This window comes from Leptopilina heterotoma, unplaced genomic scaffold, assembly GCF_015476425.1.
Source record: "Leptopilina heterotoma isolate Lh14 unplaced genomic scaffold, ASM1547642v1 Lhet_63, whole genome shotgun sequence".
In the NCBI taxonomy this organism is placed as follows: Eukaryota; Metazoa; Arthropoda; class Insecta; order Hymenoptera; family Figitidae; genus Leptopilina; species Leptopilina heterotoma.
The window spans coordinates 2,497,233-2,522,725 of NW_025111149.1; the positions used below are offsets into that span (position 1 = coordinate 2,497,233).

At 23.1% G+C, this 25,493-nt stretch overlaps 2 protein-coding genes across 2 annotated transcripts; one reads left to right on the plus strand and one right to left on the minus strand.

Annotated features, from left to right (window-relative positions):
* Window positions 1–175: 175 nt before the first annotated feature.
* On the minus strand, window positions 176–16,548 carry LOC122509887 (dynein axonemal assembly factor 6). The gene is made up of 4 exons (XM_043624194.1): window positions 15,923–16,548; window positions 15,200–15,405; window positions 3,965–4,092; window positions 176–429 (listed from the first exon to the last, which is right to left on the minus strand). Exons 1-4 carry the CDS (start codon window positions 16,029–16,031, stop codon window positions 300–302), a joined length of 573 nt encoding a protein of 190 aa, XP_043480129.1. The 5' UTR covers window positions 16,032–16,548; the 3' UTR covers window positions 176–299.
* Window positions 16,549–18,310: 1,762 nt separating this feature from the next.
* LOC122509802 (A disintegrin and metalloproteinase with thrombospondin motifs adt-2-like) lies at window positions 18,311–23,714 on the plus strand. Its single transcript, XM_043624054.1, has 4 exons — window positions 18,311–18,433; window positions 18,541–18,777; window positions 18,918–19,648; window positions 22,468–23,714. Exons 1-4 carry the CDS (start codon window positions 18,311–18,313, stop codon window positions 23,636–23,638), a joined length of 2,262 nt encoding a protein of 753 aa, XP_043479989.1. The 3' UTR covers window positions 23,639–23,714.
* The last annotated feature ends 1,779 nt before the right edge of the window (window positions 23,715–25,493 follow it).

Sequence of the window (25,493 nt, forward strand, 5' to 3'; positions counted from 1 at the left end):
TTAAAAAAGTATTCTTACATTAAAATTCATTTTTTTTTCTTTAATTTCCATGTATTAATTTCATTTATATATTTAATATTTAATGAATTTAAATATTTGGCATTAAATAATAAACGTCAAATATTTTGCACTAAATAAATAATTTTTAATTTTTTGCATTAAATAATAATAGAAAAAATTTTATAAACTCACAAAAAATGGAATAAAAATGTTTTCTGGTTTTTTTCTCCTTCCCCTCAAAACTTATGACGAATTACAAACAATTGTATTTTATTTATAAAAATTAAATAATCCACTTTTTAAAAATTAATTGCATCCAATTCTCGAACTAATTTTAATGAAATTTCTAATGTGTACGTTTCTCGAAACCATCTTGCTGATGAAACATTAGGATCAACCTTGTGTGGCGTTGGCAAAACCAAACGATATCTGCAAAATGCCAAAATTTTATTTTTATAGCAAAATTTATTTTTACACTTTATTTTTATATTCTAAATAGTAAATGTTACAGATTTTTCACTTTACCAATTTTATAATTTAAATTTTTAAATTATTTTAGATTCAAAATTTAAAAGAATACACGTTTTTACTAATTAATTATATTAATTATTATTTGCATAAAATTCTTAAAATTCTTAGCAACAAGAATTGAATTATGTACTTTCGTAAATAATGAAAATATTATTTTCAATAATGTTTTAGTAGAATTAGTTTTTAATTAAGATGTCAATTACTTGTAAAAATTTTCTGAAATTTCTTCTAAGAAATTCAATTATTTTTAAAAATTCTGATAAAATTCTTGATAATTATTCAATTATTTTGAATATAATAATAATAATTTATTTCAGCCTAATGGCCCAGAAACGGACTTGGTTTACTAATTATTTTTAATATAAATTCAATTAAATTACTGAAACAAATGTGATTATTTTCATAAATAATAATTTTTTTCGCAAGGAATTCAATTCTTCTCAATAAAATATTTTTATAGAATTATTTCTCGAAAGAATTCAATTATTTAAAATTATATTTTAATACAATTTCCCTAAAGAATTCATCTATTTTTTTAAATTTTAATAAAATTCTTCGAAACAATTAAATTATTTTTTAAAAAAATTTCAATTCAAGAATTCAATTATTTTTATAAAAACTGTCATTTTTCGTATCAATTTAAATTTTCTTTAGTTCAATTAAAAAAAAATTTCCGGAAAGAATTCAATTATTACAAATGTTTTTTTAACTTCTAGGAATAAATTTAGTTATTTCCTAAAATTTTGATAAAAATATTTATAAGAATTCAATTATTTTCAATACAATTTGAATAAAATTTCCCGAAAGAATTTAATTATTTTAAAAAATTTTTTAAATCTTGAAACAATCTGATTATTTTCAAATAAAATTTAATAGAATTTCCCTAAAGAATTAAAATATTTTTTTTAATTTCAATAAAATTCTTCGCAACAATTCCATTATTTGAAAAAATGATTAAATATTCGAGAATTTAATTATTTTTATCAATAATTATCTACATTTGAGCGGATGGGAAGAAGAACTCGCCGAGCGCTCGACTGAAAGGGATAGTTCCAGTCAGGTATACCTGACTGATATCCCTTACAACCACGCGCTCGGCGAGTTCTTCTTCCCATCCGCTCATTTATTTTCTTAAATTTTGAAAAAATTCTTTTTCAGAATTAAATTATTTTCACTAGAATTTTAACAAAGTTATTTCTCAAAATAATTCAATAATTGAATTATTTTGAATTATTTTTTTTATTTAAAAAATTTAAGAAATTCAAAAATTCAATTATTTAAAAAAAAATTTAAGGAATTTAAGAATTCAAAGTATTTTAATATTTTCACAAATTTTAATAAATTCGAAACAATTCGAAATTTCGAAACAATTTTCAAAAATTATATCAATTTTTAAACAAAAATACTATCTGTTAAAATTAGAATCCAAAAATTTGAATAAAATCGTATGCAAAAATAATTTTTTATTCCATAGGTATTTAAAATTATAAAATTTTTCTAAAATTCTATCATTTTTAATCAAAAATGTGATTGGGTCACTCCACTGACTTTCGTCTGGGGGTTGTTGCGGCTATATTTTAAAAAAATCTGATTTTAAAATATGTAAAACTAGAAGACTTCCTGATTCCATTAACCACAATATTATTCCGAAAATTTTATTTTTTTAAATTTTATTATTAATCAAAAGTTGGACTCTCAGAGTGTTATTTTGTAACCTTAAATTTTGCACTTTTTTAAAATCGTTTTTATTCAATAATTATTTTATGTCATATAACAGAACTTACCAAAAGCATAAATCATTTGATGGTGAATCAGGAATCGAAGGAATTACTATGAAAATATATTAATTTTAATTATTAAAGCGAAATCGAAAATTTTTTTCACAAAATAATTATCCGATTTTCTAAAGACTATAACTTTTTTCTCAATGCTCCTAAAATTTCAATCTTTCCCGTGTATCTTAACAGTAATATAATTTACTCAATATTAAAATTTGACGTATGTGTTTTGCTTCGTTTTTGAAATATTAATTTTTTCACATTATTCACTTAAAAAGGTTAATTTTAGGACTTGAAGTTAACCGACCAATTTCACATCACTCTATTTACACGTTGAAATTCGATGAGAGTTGTATAAAATTAACCTTTTTAAGAAAATAAATTAAAAAATTAATTTGTCAAAAACGAAGTAAAACACATACGTCAAATTATAAGATAAAGTTAATTATGTCGTTATTCAACTATACGGAGAAGACTGAAATTTTAGGAGCATTGAGAAAAAAGTTATAGTCTTCAGAAAATCGAATAATTATTTTGCGAAAAAAATTTTCGATTTCGCTTTAATAATTAAAATTAATATATTTTCATAGTAATTCCTTCGATTCCTGAGTCACCATCAAATGATTTATGCTTTTGGTAAGTTCTGATATATGACATAAAATAATTATTGAATAAAAACGATTTTAAAAAAGTGCAAAATTTAAGGTTACAAAATAATACTCTGAGAGTCCAACTTTTGATTAATAATAAAATTTAAAAAAATAAAATTTTCGGAATAATATTGTGGTTAATGGAATCAGGAAGTCTTCTAGTTTTACATATTTTAAAACCAGATTTTTTAAAAATATAGCCGCAACAACCCCCAGACGAAAGTCAGTGGACTGACCCGATTTAAAATTTTTTTTTAAATTCTGTTAGCAACAAAAAATTAGGGAAAATAAAATAATTTAAAAATTGTTCTTTTTAAAATAGTATCAAAAAATTAAATTTACAAATTAAATTATGATTTTTAATCAAAAAACTATTTTTTTTTAATTAATTTTTGTTATTATGTATTCTTCAAAATATTAAATTCGAGTTTCATTTATTCTTAAATTCAAAACATTTGAAAAGAAAAATTATGAAAAAAGTTAAGAAGTAAAAAAGCTCACGAAAACATGAAAAAATAAAAATAGAAATAAAGTAATAACTCTTTCTTTTATTAGTTTTGTAATCAACTTTTTCCAAGGTTTATAAAATTTCAAAAATAAAACGTAAGAGAACAAAGAAGAAAATTTAAACAAAAAATAATTATTTTTACACTTTAAAAAATTATGTTTTAATCAGAAAAAAAATTGAAAATTTATTAAGCAGAGAAACAAATAGAAAAACAATTTTTACGATAATAAAGTAAAAGAAGAAGAACGCCATTTTTTTATTACGTTTTGTTAGAGATTCGCCTCTGATATAGTCTCGGTATAATTAAATTTTTTAAAATAAGCGGTATAAAAAGGCGAGTAATTATAAAAGTTGCACATTAATAAAAACGCGAAAAAGATGAAAAGCAAATTGTATATTATTCATTTAATTTTACGAAAAAAACTCTTCTTTGGAATAAAATTAGAAAATTAATTTAAAAACAAAAAAAAAGTTACACATATGTAATAAATTCTTACTTTGGACTACGTAAATCCACCAAATCGGATTTTACAGTCAATTGAACTTTGTCTCGATTTTCTTTTGGAAGTTTTATCGTGAGTGATAACCACTCACAAGATGCAGTACCTGGAGTTTTAAATCCCATCTAAAAATTTATTGCATATTAATTTTTATTTGAAAGTTATTTACTTCTTTTTTAATTTTTTTTAATTCTCATTTCTAATCCTCTTTTTAATCCTTTTTTCTAAATTCTTTTTTTTAATCTTTTTTTTAAATCCTCTTTTTATTTTAAACAACGAAAAATTATTAATAACATATAAATTCTTTCAAATGATTCAATTATTTTCAAACATTTTTTAAAATTTAATTATTTTCAATATCTATACTATTTTAATCAAATTTCCCAAAAGAATTCAATTATTTAAAAAAAAAATTCTCAAACATTCAATTATTTTCACAAAATAGTAAAATTTTCACAGAAATTCAATCATTTAAAATACAATTTTCATCAAATTTTTCGAAAAAATTCAATTATTTAAAAAGTTTTTTATAAAATTCTTCACAAGAATTAAATTATTTTTCACAGGAATTCAATTATAGAAAATACAATTTTTCTAAAATTTTTCGATAAAAATTGATTATTAAAAAAAATTTAATACAATTCTTCGCAGGAATTAAATTATTTTCAATATTCTCGGAAAAGTTAAATTATTTTTTTTTAATCTAATACAAAATTCTTTGCAGAAATTCAATTATGCTCAATATTTCTGACAGTTATTTAAAATATTTTCAAAAGTTTTAATAAAATTCTTGGTAAGAATTAAATAATTGTAATACAAAATTTTAATCTCCTGGGGAATTCAATCATTTCTATATTCTCTAAAAAATTCAATTGTTTTTGTCAATTTTCGCAAGAATTCAATTATTTTCATAAATAATAAAATTCTTCTTATAAATTCAATTATTTCAAATACAATTTTTATAAAATTTTTCCAAAAAAATCAATTAACTATTTAAAAAAAATGTTAATGAAATGCTTCGCAGGAATTCAATTATTTACATAAATAATCACAGATTTTCAATTATTTTTAATAAAATTTTGAAATATTGAATGTAAATTGAATTTGAAATTGAATTCCCCGAAAAATGCAATTATTCCTAAAAATTGTATTAAAATTCATAAAAGTAATTCAATTATTTATAAAATTTTTTACAAAATTCTTTATAAAAATTCGATTTTAAGAATTATTCTATAAAAATTTTTTCTTTTTAAATAATTGTATCCTAGTGGAAGTTTCTAATAAGAATTGATTTAAGGGGTCATTCACAAACTACATCACGCTTTTTCGGACTAATTTTGACCCCCCCCCCTTTGTCACATTTTTTACATACAAAATTTTTTTTCCACATTTCGTCACGCACAGCTTGACACCCCCCCCCATCACCCATAGGAGTGTGACGTAGTTTGTGAACGACCTCTAAAAGTGAATTTCAGCTAAAATATTTATGAATCACTGTTTGATTTTTCATGCCGTTCTACTTTGATTTTTAAATCGTATAAAAAGAGCATGAGATATAAATTTTACATTTCTTGAATATTAAATTATGAATGTTGCTCTACCTATATGTATTATTTGCTATTCTTAAATTTTGAATTCAAGGATGATAAAAAGAACTTTTACATTTTGCATAAAGGAAATTTTGATTAAATAACGCAAATTAGAATAAGTGGTGAAAATTGATTAAAAAATCTTATTTTCCAATTTATTTAAATTTTGTACAGAAATTAAAAATATTCAATTACAAAGTCGTGTGCATAAATATAGACTGAAAAAAAAAATTTTTTTTAAATAATTGAATTCTTTTGGAAAACTTTTTAAAAATGGTAGATATTGAAATTCATTTAATTGAGAAAATTTTTTTAAAATAATAGAAATTTTTCAAACAACTTTATTAAAATTTTTGAACATACATAATTGAAATATTGACAAGAATTTAAAAAAAATTTTGAACATAATTGAATTTTTGCAAAAAAATTTTATGACTTTTGAAAATAATTGAATTCCCAGTAAGAAACGAAAAATTGAAAAGTATTAAAAAGATTCTATTCTTTTGAATGCCATTTCTGTCCAATACTTTTCTATCCAGTGAGAGCAATATGAAAAGTAACGATATCAATCCTCTTGAATACTCAGTAAGAAAGCAAAGATTAAGAAGCATTAAAAAAATTCTATCCTTTTGAATACCATTTCTGCCCTATGCTTCTGAATTCCGCGACAGTAGTATAATAATATAATACTAATATTATTGACATATAGAATGTTCAATTACTTTCAAATAACTGCACTCATGAATTTATTTGCTATTTTAAAAAGGAATAATTATTAAATTATCAGTTAAGAGGGTTAAAAGTGTTTAAAGGTCTCTGAAATTTTTAGGTTATGATTTATTGTCTAACAGAATAACGGCCCTGACTCGTTTAAATGACGTTAAATTGGTAAACAATCAATTTTTCAGCAAGTTTTTCTTTGAACACAAACACTTTTTACAAAATCTGCCACTGTATGTATCTTATAAATTACAAAAATCCAGAAGATTGCTTGAATGCATGCAGAAACGCGGTTCCAATGAAAAATTGAAAAGTGATATAATGACAGGCTGTAATAATTTCCGATGGGATTGGAAAGCATTCAGAAAAAAATTTTGTCTTTGTTAAAAATTACAAAAAGAATTGAATAGCATTCATTTTTAGACGAAACGTGGTCCTATCATGGTATAGAAAAGTATTGGACAGAAATGGCATTCAAAAGTATTGGATAATTTCTACTACACCATACAGAGTTTGAATTATTTCAATCCTTTTCAATTTTTCGTTTCTTACTGCGGGTTTCTCCAATAATTTGTAACTTCTCCAAAATTCAATTTTTTCGTGTTTTTTAACTATACGATTCTTCTTTAAATCAATTATTAAGAATAATTTTTGAAAAAGCTCTGTGAGTATTTTCCAATCTATTTGATTACAATTCAATTTTTAAGTTGGAACCTTTTCAAAATGCAATTATTTTAAAAAAAAATTCACACTGTAATGTTTTTCAATATTCAATTGTTACACTTGTTTACAGTGAAATTGCCAATCGAACAAAACAATTTTTTTTCGAATAGTAGGTGTTTTTTGAGTAAGAAAATCATAGTTTTAATTTTTTCCCCTCGTGCAGTTTTTCTGTAGCTTCAAATTTTGCATTTTCGAGGTGCGACGCCACTTAAACTTACCTGTAGGAAAATTAGCTAGTCAAAATATAATAAATGAGGTATCATTGGAAAGGTTATTAAATTACCTTTCGATCCATAGGTCACAGAATAAAATTCAACAAAAATTGAGAGAGTTACAGTCGATTAAAGATGAAATTTCTTGACAATTTTGATGATTTTTAGACATTTGAGTAACTTCTACTATTTTTTTCTACATCAAACAGGAAAGAATGTTTAGGTTTTAATTTTTTTATTGATAGACTATATCATTACACAAATTTTGAGCCCTTGTGGACCTCGATGGGATTAAAAATGACAATTCTTCACTAAATTTAGTGAACGAAACTACATTCTTCATTTTTAGTATCCCTTAAACATTTGCAGTAAAAATTGAAGTAATAAAATTTAGTTAAGCTCTAAAGTTACTAAAATCACTAATAAAGGATTTCTGAAATCGTAGATTTCGAATCCAATGTTAGTTTTCTAAATTTCAAAATGGCGGATCCAATATGGCGGACAAGTTTTTAAAAATCGATTAAATTCGTCTTAAATTCGTTACTCGGGGGTTTTCGGGGTCGCTGATTACGAATCTGATGTCGGATTTCGAAAATTGAAAAGGATGGATTCATAATGGTGAACGAGTTTTTTAAAATCCATCGAATTCGCACCTATTGGATCCGCCATTTTTAATTTTTAAAATCTGACATCAGATTCGTAATCAGCGACCCCGAAAACCCCCTAGTAACGAATTTAAGACGAATTTAATCGATTTTTAAAAACTTGTCCGCCATATTGGATCCGCCATTTTGAAATTTAGAAAACTAACATTGGATTCGAAATCTACGATTTCAGAAATCCTTTATTAGTGATTTTAGTAACTTTAGAGCTTAACTAAATTTTATTACTTCAATTTTTGCTGCAAATGTTTAAGGGATACTAAAAATGAAGAATGTAGTTTCGTTCACTAAATTTAGTGTAGAATTGTCATTTTTAATCCAATCGAGGTCCACAAGGGCTCAAAATTTGTGTAATGATATATTCTATCAATAAAAAAATTAAAACCTAAACATTCTTTCCTGTTTGATGTAGAAAAAAATAGTAGAAGTTACTCAAATGTCTAAAAATCATCAAAATTGTCATGAAATTTCATCTTTAATCGACTGTAACTCTCTCAATTTTTGTTGAATTTTATTCTGTGACCTATGGATCGAAAGGTAATTTAATAACCTTTCCAATGATACCTCATTTATTATATTTTGACTAGCTAATTTTTCTACAGGTAAGTTTAAGTGGCGTCGCACCTCGAAAATGCAAAATTTGAAGCTACAGAAAAACTGCACGAGGGAAAAAAATTAAAACTATGATTTTCTTACTCAAAAAACACCTACTATTCGAAAAAAAATTGTTTTGTTCGATTGACAAAAAAAAGTTTTTAATTTGTAAACCTATGTTATTTAAAATTTTAGTTGTTATTAATTTTGAAATCATTTTTTATCAGAAAATTCTCAGAGAATTCAATTATTTAAAATACATTATAATAATCGTAAGTTTCCTTTCCGTTAGCAAATTATCTGCATTCATTTGTTTGTTTTGAATATTAATTTTTGTGGGTAATTTTAATTTTTTTTAATGTCAAAAAAAAAGAAAAAAAAACTCGTTTTATTCACTTCGCAAAATTGACAAATTAAAATTTGGAAAATAATTGAATTTTTGGGAAGAATTTTTAAAACAATTTAGAAATAATAATAATAATTGAATTTTTCTAAAAAATTTTATAAATTTTGAGAAAAATTGAATTTTTTGAAGAATTACATTTTTTCTAAGGATTTTGTAATTTATGAAAATAATTGAATTCTTTCGAGAAATTTTATTAATAATTGTTGAAAAAATAATTTAATTACTTTCGAAGAATTTTATTGAGTCATTCCATTATATTTCGACTAAAGTCGTTGCCGACTAATTTTAAAAAATTGTAATATTTTGCAGGAATGATTTTAAAGATATTAGGATCACCGAACAAAAAGAATTTTTTAAATATTTTTTATATTTATTGTAAAATAAGCATCTAAAGTATATGAAGTCGTAAAAACTGACACTTTTTCATCTATTAGAAAATATTAAAGAAAACACATAATTTACTATAAAAACGTAAAAAAATTATTAGAATTTATTAAGAATGAATTATTTTATTATTATAAATTGATAGAAACAATTATTAATAAGAAATATTAAATAAAAAGTAATTTTAAAGTTTACATGGAAAATAACCTATTTTTGCAAATTTCATTCACTAAATATGAGAAAGAGAAATCATTAAATTGGATAAAACCTTATGAAATATAAAGTACCTGTGATTAACTTTTAGTTTTTCTTATCACTTTCTTCCTTTTTTCTTCACAAATATTAAAAAATAAGCAATTAAAATTAGCACTTTGCTTATTTTCACGATTTTCAAATGTAAATAACTTTTGCCTAGAAAAATGAAAAATTACGAAAATTGGGCAATAATTAATTCATCACTAGATACACTTACTGGAAAAAGATTTTCTTTGGTCCCGAAGCTATTTCTCGAATTAATTAACTTTAAACTTTTGACTATTTTTATCAGGTTAATACATGTGATTTCTTTAAAACTGAAGTTGGTTCAAAACGATTAAAAAAGAAGAGCTAACTTCGTCCTTTAAAAAACACATGTTTTAACCTGATAAAAATAGTCAAAAGTTTAAAGTTAATTAATTCGAGAAATAGCTTCGGGACCAAAGAAAATCTTTTTCCAGTAAGTGTATCTAGTGATGAATTAATTATTGCCCAATTTTCGTAATTTTTCATTTTTCTAGGCAAAAGTTATTTACATTTGAAAATCGTGAAAATAAGCAAAGTGCCAATTTTAATTGCTTATTTTTTCACATTTGTGAAGAAAAAAGGAAGAAAGTGATAAGAAAAACTAAAAGTTAATCACAGGTACTTTATATTTCATAAGGTTTTATCCAATTTAATGATTTCTCTTTCTCATATTTAGTGAATGAAATTTGCAAAAATAGGTTATTTTCCATGTAAACTTTAAAATTACTTTTTATTTAATATTTCTTATTAATAATTGTTTCTATCAATTTATAATAATAAAATAATTCATTCTTAATAAATTCTAATAATTTTTTTTACGTTTTTATAGTAAATTATGTGTTTTCTTTAATATTTTCTAATAGATGAAAAAGTGTCAGTTTTTACGACTTCATATACTTTAGATGCTTATTTTACAATAAATATAAAAAATATTTAAAAAATTCTTTTTGTTCGGTGATCCTAATATCTTTAAAATCATTCCTGCAAAATATTACAATTTTTTAAAATTAGTCGGCAACGACTTTAGTCAAAATATAATGGAATGACTCTATTATTTATAAAAATAATTTAATTCTTTCAAAGAATTTTATTAATTAGGTAAATGATTAAATTCTTGCGGCGAATTTTATTAAAATTTATGAAAATAATTGAATTTTTTTTCTAGAATTTTATCATAAATTTTTTTGAATAATTGAATTCTGTTTGGTAATTTTATAAAAATAGTAGATATTAAAAATCATTGAATTGTGAAAAGTTTTTAAAGATAATTAAATTTTACAAAGAATTCTATTAAAAAATTTGGCAAATATTGAAAAAAATCAATTTTATTTAACAAACTTTTATGCAATTTATTTTTCCCAATAATTCAATTACTTTTAAGGGGCCGTCCATATATTACGTAACGCTAATTTTTGAAAATTTTGACCCCCCCTCCCCCCATGTAACACGCTGTTACATACATTAGCGCCATTTTTTTGGCTTATCGTAACAAATAGCTTGACCCCCCCTCCCCCCAAAAAGTGTTACGTAATATATGGACGATCCCTAATAATTATAAAATTTTTCATGTAAATTCCATTTTTTCAAAAAAATTTTTGATTAAATTCTAAGCATGAATTTAATTATTTTCATAATCGTAAAATTCAGTTACTTTCACAAATAAAGTTTTTGACAAGAATTTAATTCTTTAAACTAATAAAATTTTCATAACATTTAAAAATTCATTATTTAAAACAATGTTCATAAAATTCTTATGAAGATTTCAATTCCATTCAAAAGTAATAAAATTTTCAACAGAAATTCAATTCTTTTTAAACATTTTAATAAACTTTTCCGCAATAATTCAATTATTTTCAAAAATTTAATAAAATCATTCGAAAGAAATTAATTGTTTTAAATATAATTTTAATAAAATTTTTTTTTAAATAATAAATAAATTTTTTAAATAATTTTTTTATTTATCGACATAATTATGTCGATAAATTACTCCCGAAAATTCAATTATTTTGAGGTATTTCAATAAAATTCTTTTCAAAATTCAATTATTTTCATAAATAACAATATTCATCACAATAATTCAATTATTATTAAAAGTAATAAATTTCTTCTTGGAAATTCCATTATTTTAAAAAATTCTAATAAATCGTTCGCAAGAATTCAATTATTTTCATAAATAATAATTACATTATTATTACATAATTATGTCGATAAATTACTCCCGAAAATTCAATTATTTTGAGGTATTTCAATAAAATTCTTTTCAAAATTCAATTATTTTCATAAATAACAATATTCATCACAATAATTCAATTATTATTAAAAGTAATAAATTTCTTCTTGGAAATTCCATTATTTTAAAAAATTCTAATAAATCGTTCGCAAGAATTCAATTATTTTCATAAATAATAAAATGTTTTTTTGGAAAATCCAATTATTTTCAAAAAAATTTAATAAAATTTCCAAAATTTCCCATATTAATATAATATAATTTGAAAACTTAATTCTAATTAGTTTTTCAGTTATGTGTGTCATAATAAGTATTTCTTTAAAAATTACTTAAATTAAAATGACTTGAAATTGTTTACAATAAATATTGTAGCACAACATTCCCGCGCGGATAATTTGGCTAGTATAATAATAATTGTAAGTTTCCTTTCCGTTGGCAAATTCTCTTCATTCATTTGCAAGAAGGCTAGGTTTGTTTTGAAAATTAATTTTTGTGGGATTGTCAATTTTTTTAATGTCAAAAAAACCCCAAAAAAACTCGTTTTATTCACTTCACAAAATTGACAAAAATTTCATTTCATATTTTTTGTTTTCCTGACTTTTTCATAATTTTCATTAAAAATATTCATTTCTTTCTTATCCTGATAATAAATTGAATTCCTACAACGAATTTTTATTATTCATGAAAGAATTTGAATATTTATAAAAATAATTTAATTCTTGCAAAGAATTTTATAAATCTTTTTAAAAAATTTATTTCTTTCTACTAATTTTATGCAAATTCTAATTTAAATAATTGAATTGATGAAAATTTTTATTATTCATGAAAATAATTGAATTTTTAAAAACCGTTTTTTTAATAATTGAATTCTGTTTGGAAATTTTATGAAAATAGTAGATATTGAAAATCATTGAATTGCGAAAAGTTTTTAAAGATAATAATAATAATAATTACAAAGAATTCTATTAAAAAATTTGGCAATTACACTGGTCGACAAAATTAAGGTTTTTTCTTGCTACAAGAATAAACGAAAGTGATTCTTACAGGATTTTGGACGTAGATTACGAATCTGTAAGTGAAATTGTCCCATCACGTCTCAATTTTGAGAATAACGAGGTCAAAGTGCAAAAAAATAGCTTTTATGGCACTTTTTGAAGCACAATAAAAAAGAACGCGACGTGATAAAAAGCTCAAATATTGCTTAAATGAGAGCTCAAACCCTCAACTTTAACATCCAAAAGCAAAAAACCATTTAGAAATAACTCAAAATTGTTGGAAACAACTTTTTACCGCATGCGCGTAAAACAGCTATTATTTTAGCGATCATATAGGGTAAATTGGTAAAAAGTTGTTCCCAACAATTTTGAGTTATTTCTAAATGCTTTTTTGCTTTTGGATGTTAAAGTTGAGGGTTTGAGCTCTCATTTAAGCCATATTTGAGCTCTTTATCACGTCGCGTTCTTTTTTTATTGTACTTCAAAAAGTGCCATAAAAGCCATTTTTTGCACTTTGACCCCGTTTTTCTCAAAATTGAGACGTGATGGGACAATGTCACTTACTGATTCGTAATCTACGTCAAAAATCCTGTAAGAATCACTTTAGTTTATTCTTGTAGCAAAATTTTGTCGAACAGTGGAATTGAATGTCTGTGGGAAATTTCATTAAATTTTTTTGAATATACAGTGGAACCTCGATTATCCGAACCTCTGTTATCCGAACCCTCTATTATCCGAACCGAAAATCATTTTATCCGAACTTCTATTATCCGAACTTTTTTTTGGCCTCCCGAATCTTTCAAAGGAAAATAACGAAATTTATGCCAGAAAAATCTTTAAAAATTCTAAATTCTATGTTTTATTAATATATTATTATGAATTTATATATATTTATGTATATTTAAAAAATGGATTAAATGAAATATATATAATTCAACTGTCGATTTTTTTACTTTAATTATATAAAAAAAATTAAAATCTCTATTATCTGAACTTTCGATTATCCGAACCCAGCCTTGCCTAGGTTAGTTCGGATAATCGAGGTTCCACTGTAATTTAATTCTTAAAAAACATTTTATTTTTATTTATGAAAATAATTAAATTTTGAAAAGAATTTTATTAAAATACCTCAAAATAATTGAATTTTCGGGAGTAATTTTCTTATTTTTCTTTAATAATTGAATTCTTTCGAAAAATTATTTATGTAAATAACTGAATTCTCAGAAAAACTTTTATTAAAATTTAAAAAAATAATTAAATTATTTCGAAAAAATTGAATTAAAATTGTATTTAAAACAATAAAATTAATTTCTTTTGAATAATTTTATTAAATTTTTGAAAATAATTATTCAATCCTTCCAAAAAATATTTTTAAAAAATTTTTTTACATAATTGATTTTTTCGAGAAATTGAAATTAAGCTCTTAAGAATAATTACATTTTTTGACCAATTCCTGTAAAACTGTATTAAAAATAATTGAAATTCTGCTATGAATTTTATTATTTATGAAAATAATTGAACATTTGCTAGGAATTTTATTATAATTCTCCAAAATAATTGAATTACAGAGAAGAATTTTATTATTTTTGAAAATAATTGAATTATCGCGGAAAAGTTTATTAAAATGTTTAAAAAGAATTGAATTTTTGTGAAAAATTTTATTATTTTTGAAAATAATTGAATTCTTTAGAAGAATTTTATAAATATTGTTTTAAATAATTAATTTTTTCGAAATATAATAAATATTTTGAAAATTTTATTGGTTTAAATAATTAAATTTTTGTGTAAAACTTTATTTGTGAAAATAACTGAATTTTTCGATTATTAATTTAAAATAGTAATAAAATAATTGAAATTCTTAATTTTAATTATTTTTAATTTTGAAAATATAATTTGAAAATTTAATTTTAATTATAGTTTTTAGTTATGTGTCATAATAAGTATTTCTTTAAAAATTACTTAATTTAAAATGACTTGAAATTGTTTACAATAAAGAGAGTAATAGCAGAACATTCCCGTGCGGATAATTTGGCTAGTATATTGAATATAATTGAATTCTTTCGACAAATAATTTTAGTAAAACTTTTAAGAATAATTACATTTTTCGAGGAATTCGATTAAAATTGTATTAATAATAATTGAAATTTTTGCGAAGAGTTTTATTACTGTATATGAAAATAATTGAATTACTGCGAAGAATTTTATTAAAATTTTTGAAAATAATTGAATTTTAAAAAAAATTTTGAACATAATTGAAAAAATTGAAGGTTTTGTCTTAGAATTCGTGGTAATTTTATAGTTTATGAGACAAACGAAAAAATTTAATATATAATAGACAAGTAATCGATTATATTTGAATAAAATAATTTTTTTCCAGTGTATATAAAATAAATGTAGTTTAAACAATGAAATAGAGAATATAGTGATGATGTACTTACACCTAGAAATACATCTTGAGTACCGAGAGATTGCTTGTATTTAATTTGATATTCTGGTCTAACTCTTGGGTCACGCTGCTGTTGAAAATATTGAAATTTTTTCGTTTCCGCTGCATGCCAAATATCCGCACACTCTCTTTGCACAGAAGAACCACATGAAACCTCGTATCCATCTTCTTTTTTACACGACTTTGTATCACTACTTCCTTTGAAAACAATTCACAAAATTTTACTCTCTAATTTTTCATATGAAACAAAAAAAAATGTTTACTTCAAATATTTCCTGACACTTTTTTATTATAATTACATCTTTTTTGTTTTAATATTTTATATATTCTTATATTTTATTTAATAAAAGTTTAAAAAGTTGTTAATTTTATTCAGAGTTATCACAAAAATTATATTTTGATTTGAAAATCATTAAAAGTTTAATTATCCCAGAAAACTTATTGAAAAATAAGTATTTTTCGCACTATAAAAATCGAAATTGCATTTTTTATCAAAAAATAGTATTTAGTTGTAATATTTGAAAAGTCTAAAAACGATCATTTTTTGAAAATCGAAAATTAGTTGCCTTTTTTGAAAATTATCCGAGGCCTGTGTTTGCAAAATTCCCCTTTTTTCCAATTGAAAAATTGAAAATTATATTAATTTTTGAATATGTCATTGAAATTTCTTTTTACTGTTATATAGAAAATATTATTTGAATAAATCGGGAATTACCTGAAGTTGTCGGTACAGATTGTGTTACATCATCGTCCGAATTTTTGGACGTTTGTGATAATAAATTCTGTAGTCCTTTTATATTTTCAAAAGTAAATAAACCCTCCATATTTGAAACGAGAGTAAAAAAATCTCAGATGTGAATTCGTATTACGACAAAAAGCGCAGAAAGTTTTTATACGTGTGTCATATAATAAACAAATTGACGTTGTCATGACGACCATACAACACCAGCGCGTTATAACTTTGTTCTATTAGCCTCTTTGAACCACTTTTTCCCATTTGCAAACGCAAATTACATTTTTTTTATTATTAGAAAAATTTAATATTGTTATATAAAACTTGTTTTAACAAACGGGAACATTTTTTAAAAGGCAAAAAAAGTATTAATATATTTTTAAATCAACAAACATTATTTATTTATTTTTTTGTTTTGACAACAATAACAGAGTTGTCACAAAAATTTTATTTTATTTTTCCCTCATTTTTCCCTGATATCTAGGTAGACAAAATAAATTTTCACTTTTTCCCTGACTCTAAAAAATATTCTGATTTACTCTAAAAATGATTAGATACCTATACTCAAATAAATGTTCTATCACTTTTTTTAGGTACGAATTTCATTAATTATTGTAAAATTATTCCAAGACTTCAATAACTTCATTTTTCAATAAATATATTATTATTAAGTCAATATTATTTATTAGAATAAATTTAACTAAAATTCTTCTTTAAATATTTTTAATAATTTTTGCAAAAGTTATTTGAATATTTTCAAATCCATTTGTTTATAATTGAATCTTACGAGATTTAGATTATTCGGAAATTTTTCAATTAAATACAAAAAATACAAAAAGATTAATTCTGCAGAATGTTAGTTAAAAGTTTGAAAAATTCAGATTTTCATAGATTTTAATTTGAAACCTATTTTCAAAAATCAATTATTTCTAAAAATTCTATTAGAAGTCAATTATTAATTAAATACAAAAATTACTTACTTATTGAATAATTGAATGTTTTTTAAAATTGAATTCTTATACATAATTCTACCAACAAGTTTCTAAATAAAACAAATTTCTGAATTCTTTCGACGAATTTTAATAACATTTTTAAAAATAATTACATTTTTCAAGGAATTCGATTGAAATTGTATTAAAAATAATTGAAATTCTGCAATTAGTTTTATTATTTATGAAAATAATTGAATTACTGCGAAGAATTTTATAAAAAAGTTTCAAAGAATTGATTTTTTTAAAAAATTTATCCAATTTCTATTTTTAATAATTGAATTCCGATGAAATTTTCATTATTTTAGAAAATAATTGATTATTCGTGTAGAAGTTTGTCAAAATTGTTTTTAAATAATTGAATATTCTTTTAGGAAATTGTATTCAAATAATACCTATTGTTATTTATGAAAATCATTGACTTCCTCCGTATGACTTTATTATTTATGAAAATAATTAAATCCCTGAAAGGTATTTTTAAAATTAATAAAAATAATTGAATTACTGCGAAGAATTTAATGCCAAATTTAAAAACATTTGATTTTTTCGAAAAAATTTATGCAAATAATTGAATTCCTGTGAAATGTTTATTTTTTGGAAAATAATTGAAAAAATCAAAATTTTTCTTTAATAATTGGATTCTTTTGGGAAATTTTATTTAGAATATTGAAAATCATTGAAGTAAGAAGAATTTTTATGAAAATAATTGAATTTCGGCGATGAATTTGGCTATTTATAAAGATAATTGAAATGTTGACGAGAATTTTTTAAATATTTTTGAAAATAATTGAATTTCTGGAAAGAATTATAATATTTATTAAGAATATTGAATTCTTTCAAAGAATTGCGTTAAAATTTTTAAAATTAAATCTAATTTCAACAGAATAAAAATTAAAATTTTTCAAAAAAATTCTTCATTAAATGATTTTTAAGTAATAACTTTATTGCAGTTCTTCAATAGAATTAAGTTATTTAAAATAATTTATTGTCAGAAATAGAAAAAACTGAAGGTTTTTTTTAGAATTCGTGTTAATTTTATAGTTTATGAGAAAAATCGCTTTTTTCTAAAATAGTCTAAAAAATGTTATTGTTTATTTTTTTCTGTTTGGAAAACAACAATTCTAATAATACTTGATAGCGATAGAAGCGAAATATATTTTCGTATAGATGAATACGTTTTTCGATGTAGGTGATTAATATTCCGAAAATGTTAGTGAAAAATTTGACGATTCTTTTGCCTACTCGAGTCAATGACATAATAATAGAGGCACCAGCATAGAATTTGTATATCCTTGCTCGTTTCTATGGTAATTAATTCTTATATAAAAAGACTTTTCCGTCATTTTTTCGAGCGCATTTCAACTTGCAACAAACACTCAAGATGAGTACTATTGTCTTAACAATTTTTCAATTTCTCGTAATTTCCGCAGTGACAAGTTTTGACAATCAGGAAGATTTTGAAATTGTCTTCTTACCAATTTCCAATGCAAAGCGGGAAATTGAGGTAAATTAATTATTCTATAGAATTAATTTAATTCAATTCAATTGTCACTTAATTTAGTTTAATTTACTTTCAATTTCCTTTACACATTAATTTTTTAATATTTCTATATTTTGAACTTTGGAAAAAAACAGGTTCCTTTGAGTTTTCAAGTTTTCGACCAAAAATTAGATTTATTACTCAGAAGAAACGACAAATTATTATCGCCAAATTTCCAAGTCTGGAGACAAACGAACTCTGATTTTCGTGAACAAGTTCCGGAATTGAATTCACCAGTTTCATGTCATTACTTGTATCGAGACGATAATAAATCCGCTTCTATTAGTTTCTGCGAGGATCGAAAAATGGTAATAAAATAATTAAATCTCTTTGTAAGGAATTTTAATAAATTTTTTGCAAATAATTTAATTTTATTAAAATTGTATTGAAAATAATACAATTTTTATATTGAATTTGATTAAATTTTATTAAAAATTTTTATTCTCAGCAAGGAATTATTTTTATGGACAACATGGCTCTAGAAATAATACCAATGGAAAATAATTTTTTCCACCAAAACGACGTATCGAAACGATCGGAAATATCCCACGAGCCACATATTTTCAAAAGATCTTCCCCTCCAAACATAACAATAAACAAATTTACAAATGAAATTCCCATAAAAAGGGAAACAGTAACTAACGAGAAAAAAATAAGTCTCACAATGGAATTGGCAGTATTCTTCGATGAGATGGCTTACAAAATTTTCACTCCATTCTTCAATAGAAATGAGGAAAAATTGCGTGATATGCTATTGGCCTATGTCAATGGAATTCAAGCAATTTATCATCATCCAAGTTTGGGAGTGGAGATGAATATTGTTTTGGTGCGTCTCGAAATTATGAGACAACAGCCAAGAGAATTGCCACATTTTCATGGCGAAAGGGGCAATTTACTCGATTCATTTTGTCGATATTCGAAGATTCATAATTCGGCAGACGATAATTCGAAAGCAAATCACTGGGATATTGGATTGTACGTGTCGGGTCTTGATTTTTACGCTTTGGAAAATGGAAAGAAAAACAGTGTCACAATGGGATTGGCCACAGTTGGCGGTATTTGTCTCAAAGATTATTCCTGTGTTATTGCCGAACTCGGAGTGACAAACACTTTTGGAAAACCTTATCCCTCGGCTGGATTCACTTCCGTCTACATTGCTGCTCACGAAATTGGACACAAGTAAATCTTTTTTACAAATCTATTAGAATTTACAGGCTTCGCACTCGAGAATTAATTTTTAAAAAGTAGCAAAAAGTATCTTTATGTCCGAAAAAAGTAGAAAAAAGTAGCTATCGAAAAATTAAATTTGACGACTAAAAACAACTCGTTTTAGATGATTCAGAAAAATTACAAAAATTTAATTCTGAATTTTTTTTTTAAATCTTCATCAAAAATATTTATGTTTTTTCTTATACTGATAATAAACTTCTTTTTAAATTCTAAATTTTGACAAAATTCCATAATTATTTTCGAAATTTTAATTTTAAATTCTTCAAAAATACGATTATATTTATAAATAATTTTTAAATACAATTTTTAATACAATTTATTTCAATTAAATTTAACAAAATTTCCAAATAATTGGAAATATAATTTAATCTTTTAAGAATAATTTAAGGAAATTCAAATACATATATATATATATATATATATATATATATATATATATATATATATATATATATATATATATATATTCAATACATTTTAATTGCAATTTTTCAAAAAGACGAATTTTTTTCATAATTTCAAAATTAAATGACACATTTCAAACTTGAATCATTTTTGTTAAATAAATATTTACATACTTATTTATTTTTCCACTGGAATTACAATTATTTATAATATTTTAAATGATTACTGTGTATAATAATCTTTTTAAAATTTAACAAATTCTAAAAATGACAACTGTAATTCTTCAAAAATTCAGTAATTTTCTTTTTGAAATTTTTAATTAAACTTATTCAAAACTTTAATCATTTCTTAAGAAAAAAATAAATTAATCAATTTTTTTTTAAATAAAAAATTGAATATTATTACAGTTTTACAACAATAAAAATTTTCAAAGATTACAATTTAAAAATCTTGGGAGATTTAATTTTTTATTTCTAAAAATTCATAAATTCTACTAAAATTCAATTAGGTATGAACTAAATTTTTAATATTAAATTCTTATAAAGAATTTTATTAGGATGTATTTGAATAATTGAATTTTTATAAATTATTTCCACGAATTTAATTGAAATTTTATTGAAAATAATTAAATTCCTATACCAGGCTTCGTACTCGATAATTAATTTTTAAAAAGTAGCAAAAAGTACCTTAAAGACAGAAAAAATATTTTAAAAATAGCTATATATCGAGAAATGAAACTTGACGACTCAATTTTTTTAAAATTTCTTAATTACATTCAAAAATAGAATAAATTTTTTAAAATAAATATTTAAATACCTATTTACCATATTGTCCTATTTATAATTATTTTATTATATTCAATTCTAAATCAATTCTTATTAGAAAGTTCTACGAGAATGAAATTATTTAAATACAAACATAAATAATTTATTGAATAATTATTGATTATTTCTTAAAATTGAATTTTTATTCAATACTTTATCAAAAGTTTTGAAAATAATTGAATTTTTACGAAAAATTGCATTAAAATTTTTGCTAATAATTAAATTCATTCAAAAAATGTAATTAAAAAAGAATTGAAAATAATTATTACCACTCTAAGAAACAAATGATATTAAATTTTTTTAAATAATTGAATTTTTTCAAAGAATTTTATTCAAATTTTTAAGAATAATTGTTTTTGAGCAGAATTAATTTAAAATTATATTTAAAGTAATTGAAATTCTGCGATGAGTTTCATTATTTATGAAAATAATTGAATTTTTGTCATCGAACTTTAATAAAGTTTTGAAATAATTGAATTCTTTCGATGAGTTTTATTAAAACTTTTAAGAACAGTTGCATTTTTCACGGAATTCATTTAAAATTGTATTAAAAATAATTGAAATCCTGCTATGAGTTTTAATATTTATAAAAAAAATTGAATTCTTGCAACGATTATTATTCAAATTTTAAAAAATAATTGAATTCCTGAGAAGAATTTTATTTTTTTTTAAAGATAATTGAATTCTTGCGAAGAATTTTATTAAAATCTGTTTAAATGCTTGATTTTTTTCGAAAAATATTAGCAAAATTCTGTTTTAAATGCGAAAAAATTTTATAAAAATTATTTTTAAATTATTCAATTCTAATGGGAAAATTTTTATAAAAATAGTAGATATTAAAAATCATTGCATTATGAAAAATTTCTGAAAATAATTGAATCGTTTTAAAGAATTTGATTAATATTTTTGAAAATAATTAAATTATTTCTGCGAAGAGTTGCACTAAAATTTTCAAAAATAATTAAATTCCCGAGAAGAATTTTATAAAATTCTTTTAAATAATTTGTGTTTTTTTAAATTCAATGAAAATTGTTTTTTAAACATGTAATTGAACTTCGGTAAAAATTTTATTATTTTTGAAAATAATTGAATGTTTGCAAAGAATTTTATAAAATTTTTAAAAATAATTGAATTCTTTTGGGAAATTTTGTTAAAATAGTAGACATTGAAATTAATTGAATTTCAGCAAAGATTTTCATTATTTGGAAAAATAATTGAAATCTTACGAAAACTACTCTTAAAATTGTTGAAAATAATACAATTGTTTCAAAGAATTTTTAAAAATTTTGGAGAATAATTTTTCTATACCAACTATTGGTGAATTTAAAGTACATAGTGCAAATTTCCAAAAAGAAAAAGAAAAAAGTAGCTTTTAGTGTCACAAATCTAAAAAAAAGTATCCAAATAGTAGCAAATCGTAAAAGAAGTAGTAAATAGTAGGTTTTAGTAGATGAGTGTGAAGCCTGGAATTAAAATAAAAATTCCAATTTAAGATTTCTTCCTAGCGTGTCACGATTATTATAAATACTTCGTTTCCAGTTTGGGAATGCATCACGACTCGATCGGAAATTCATGTCCGAAAAATGGCTACATCATGTCACCGAGTCGAGGAACAGTCGACGGCGAGACAAATTGGTCCGAATGTAGTCGAGAAATTGCGAGAAATCTCTTCAAAACGAAAAACTGCCTTTTGGATTCAAACACATGGCAAATTGTCAATCCGACTCTAAATCATGAAAAATATCAAGATTTTCCCGGCAGACGGTGGACGGCCAAGAGACAGTGCGAACTATTCCTGCGCGATGACGACGCGGAAGTTGTCACCCTGACGAACGCTTGTCAATCGCTCCAGTGTGCGAGTCCCCACAAAACTGGATATTATCTCGCAGGTCCAGCATTGCAGGGCACGAAATGCTCTTCAGGAGAAAGAAGCGGCGAATGTCAAGGCGGTGAGTGTCTTCCAGTTTTCCATTCCTCGAACGGAACTATTGGCGTTTGGAGCGAGTGGCGTACGGAAAAATGCCAGAGTGGATGCATCCAGAAATCACGTGGTTTCGTCAATAGGCGACGAAAGTGTGACAACTCAGACTGCGAGGGCAATTCCCTCGACGTGCAAATCTGCCGGGACGAGAGACTCTGCAAAAGAAAACGGAAATCAGCCAAAGATTTTGCAACAATGAAATGTAGATTATTTAGTGGAAAATTACAGGAACTTGACGGAGAAGCTGGTGGTTTGCAAGCGTCACATGAAATCGAGAGACCTTGGATGGCGTGCGCGATATTCTGTCGACGAAGAGACTTTGCCTCCTATTACACGCCACGTGTTGAACTCAATGACCTTGGCCTCGACCCCTATTTTCCCGATGGCACCTGGTGTCACTACGAGGAAGGTCAACACTATTTCTGCCGACAACATCATTGTCTACCGGAGAATTTTCAATTCGTCAAAAGTTTTCTGCTCGGTCACAATTATTTCAACATTGGTCCACAAAATGTCCAACCTCCAAAATTCCCCGACGAGATGATCAAATATTTCAGTTTGGATTTGAACGGCAAACCTCTGCTCACAACTCTAGGTCCTTTGGTCCTGAATTCTCCGTCTGATGATCCGATCGATCTCGATTACGTCCAAATTCCAGAATCTGCGAAAAAAACAAAAAATGGTGAGAATTATGATTTATATCCTGATCTAAAATCTATGTTCATGTGAGTAATCAGGGTAGCCACAAAAATACACTTTTGTTTTTCCCTAATTTTTCCTGATTTCCAGACCAAATTTTGATTTCTTCCCTGACAATAAAGAATATTTTGATTCACTTTAAAAATCATTAGATACTCAAAAAAAGGTTCTATTACATTTATTTGCGAATTTCTTTAATTGCAAAATTAATCGAAAACAACAATAACTTCTTTCTTAAATAAATATTTAATCATTATTATTTTTCCATGGGAATGAAGATTATCAAAAGTTTCAAATTGGAACCTTTTCAAATTCAATAACTTATATAAGAATATTATTATGAAACATGAAGAACACTCCGAGTCTTCATGTTCTTTTATTCTTCATTCTTCGTGTTTCATAATAATTAAAGACAACCAAATGATAAAATAATTATTTTATATTATCAGAATATTGTTACTATAACTTCTTCAAAATTATTTTCATCATTTCAATTCAATTATTATTTTCTAGAATTTTCAACTAAAATTCTTCTTTAAATCACCTATTTTTAATAATTTTTTGTAAAAGTTCTTTGAGAGTTTTCAAATCCATTTGTTTACAATTCAATTTTACGAAATTTCGATTATTCTGAAATTCTTCAATTAAATATATATTACAAAATAAAAACTTCAAGTAATTTAAAAGAAAAATTCAATTAACCTTTTTCAAAAAAATTTAATTCTATACAGAATTGTTTAGTTAATAAGTAGTATGCAAAATTCAGATTTTCAAAGATTTTAATTTGAAACCTTTTCAAAATTCAATTATTTCTAAAAATTCACGCCCTATAATGTTTTTTTTCTATTGTCTGCAATTTTAACTGAAATTTAATTTTATATCAATTTTTATCAGAAAATTCAAAGAGAATTCAATTATTTGAATAAGTACGAAAATAAATGATTTATTGAATAATTGAATGATTCTCAAAATTAAAATCTCATGAAGAATTTCATCAACAAATTTTTAAATAATTGAATTCTTTAGACGAAATTAAATGAAAATTTTTTAAATTTTATTTAAAATAAATTTTAAAAAATTTATACATTTTTCAAGAAATTTAATTAAAATTGTATTAAAAATAATTGAAATTCTGTGATGACTTTTATTATTTATAAAAATAATTAAATTCCTAAAAAGAATTTTATTATTTATAAAATAATTTAATTCTTGTGAAAGATGTTATTAAAATTAGAAAATAATTAAATTCTTGTGAATTTTTTTTTAAATAATTAAATTATTTTAGATAATTTTATTAAAATATTAGATATTGAAAATCATTGAATTGAGGAAAACTTTTGAAAATAATTGAAATTTTGACAAGAATTTTATTAAAATGTTTGAAAATAATTAAATTTTGGAGAAGAATTTTATTATTTACAAAAGATAATTAAAATTTGTACGAGAATTTAAAAAAATTTTTGAACATAATTGAATTTTTTGCAAAAAATTTTAGTAATTTCAAAAAATTTTAATAAAACTCTTCACAACAATAATTTTATTACTAACGTAAATAATTAAACTTTTTTTCAGGAAGGATACATTTTTCACAGTAATTCAATTTTCTTTAGTACAATTTTAATATAATTTCTCAAAAAAAATGTAATTGTTATAATAACAATTTATTGTTTTTATAACAATTTTTTCTCAAGGAATTCAATTTTTTTAATATAAAGTTTTGATACAATTATTTCTCGAAGGAATTCAATTATTTGTACAAAAAATTTTATTTTAGTTTTTTTAGTTTGATTTTAATAGAATTTTCAGAAAGAATTCAACTATTTTTTTAATTCGTGTAATGAATTTAATTATTTTCCTAAATTTTGATAAAATTATTTATCAGAAT

Excerpts from the sequence above, each read along its gene's own strand:
- LOC122509887 (XM_043624194.1), bottom strand. The coding sequence starts at position 16,031 with ATGGAGGGTTTATTTACTTTTGAAAATATAAAAGGACTACAGAATTTA. Across the intron at positions 4,093-15,199 it reads CTCAAGATGTATTTCTAGGT|ATGGGATTTAAAACTCCAGG; the intron begins GTAAGTACATCA and ends ATAAATTTTTAG. Across the intron at positions 430-3,964 it reads GTGGATTTACGTAGTCCAAA|ATATCGTTTGGTTTTGCCAA; the intron begins GTAAGAATTTAT and ends GGCATTTTGCAG.
- LOC122509802 (XM_043624054.1), top strand. The coding sequence starts at position 18,311 with ATGAGTACTATTGTCTTAACAATTTTTCAATTTCTCGTAATTTCCGCA. Across the intron at positions 18,778-18,917 it reads TCTGCGAGGATCGAAAAATG|CAAGGAATTATTTTTATGGA; the intron begins GTAATAAAATAA and ends TTTTATTCTCAG. Across the intron at positions 19,649-22,467 it reads GCTCACGAAATTGGACACAA|TTTGGGAATGCATCACGACT; the intron begins GTAAATCTTTTT and ends CTTCGTTTCCAG.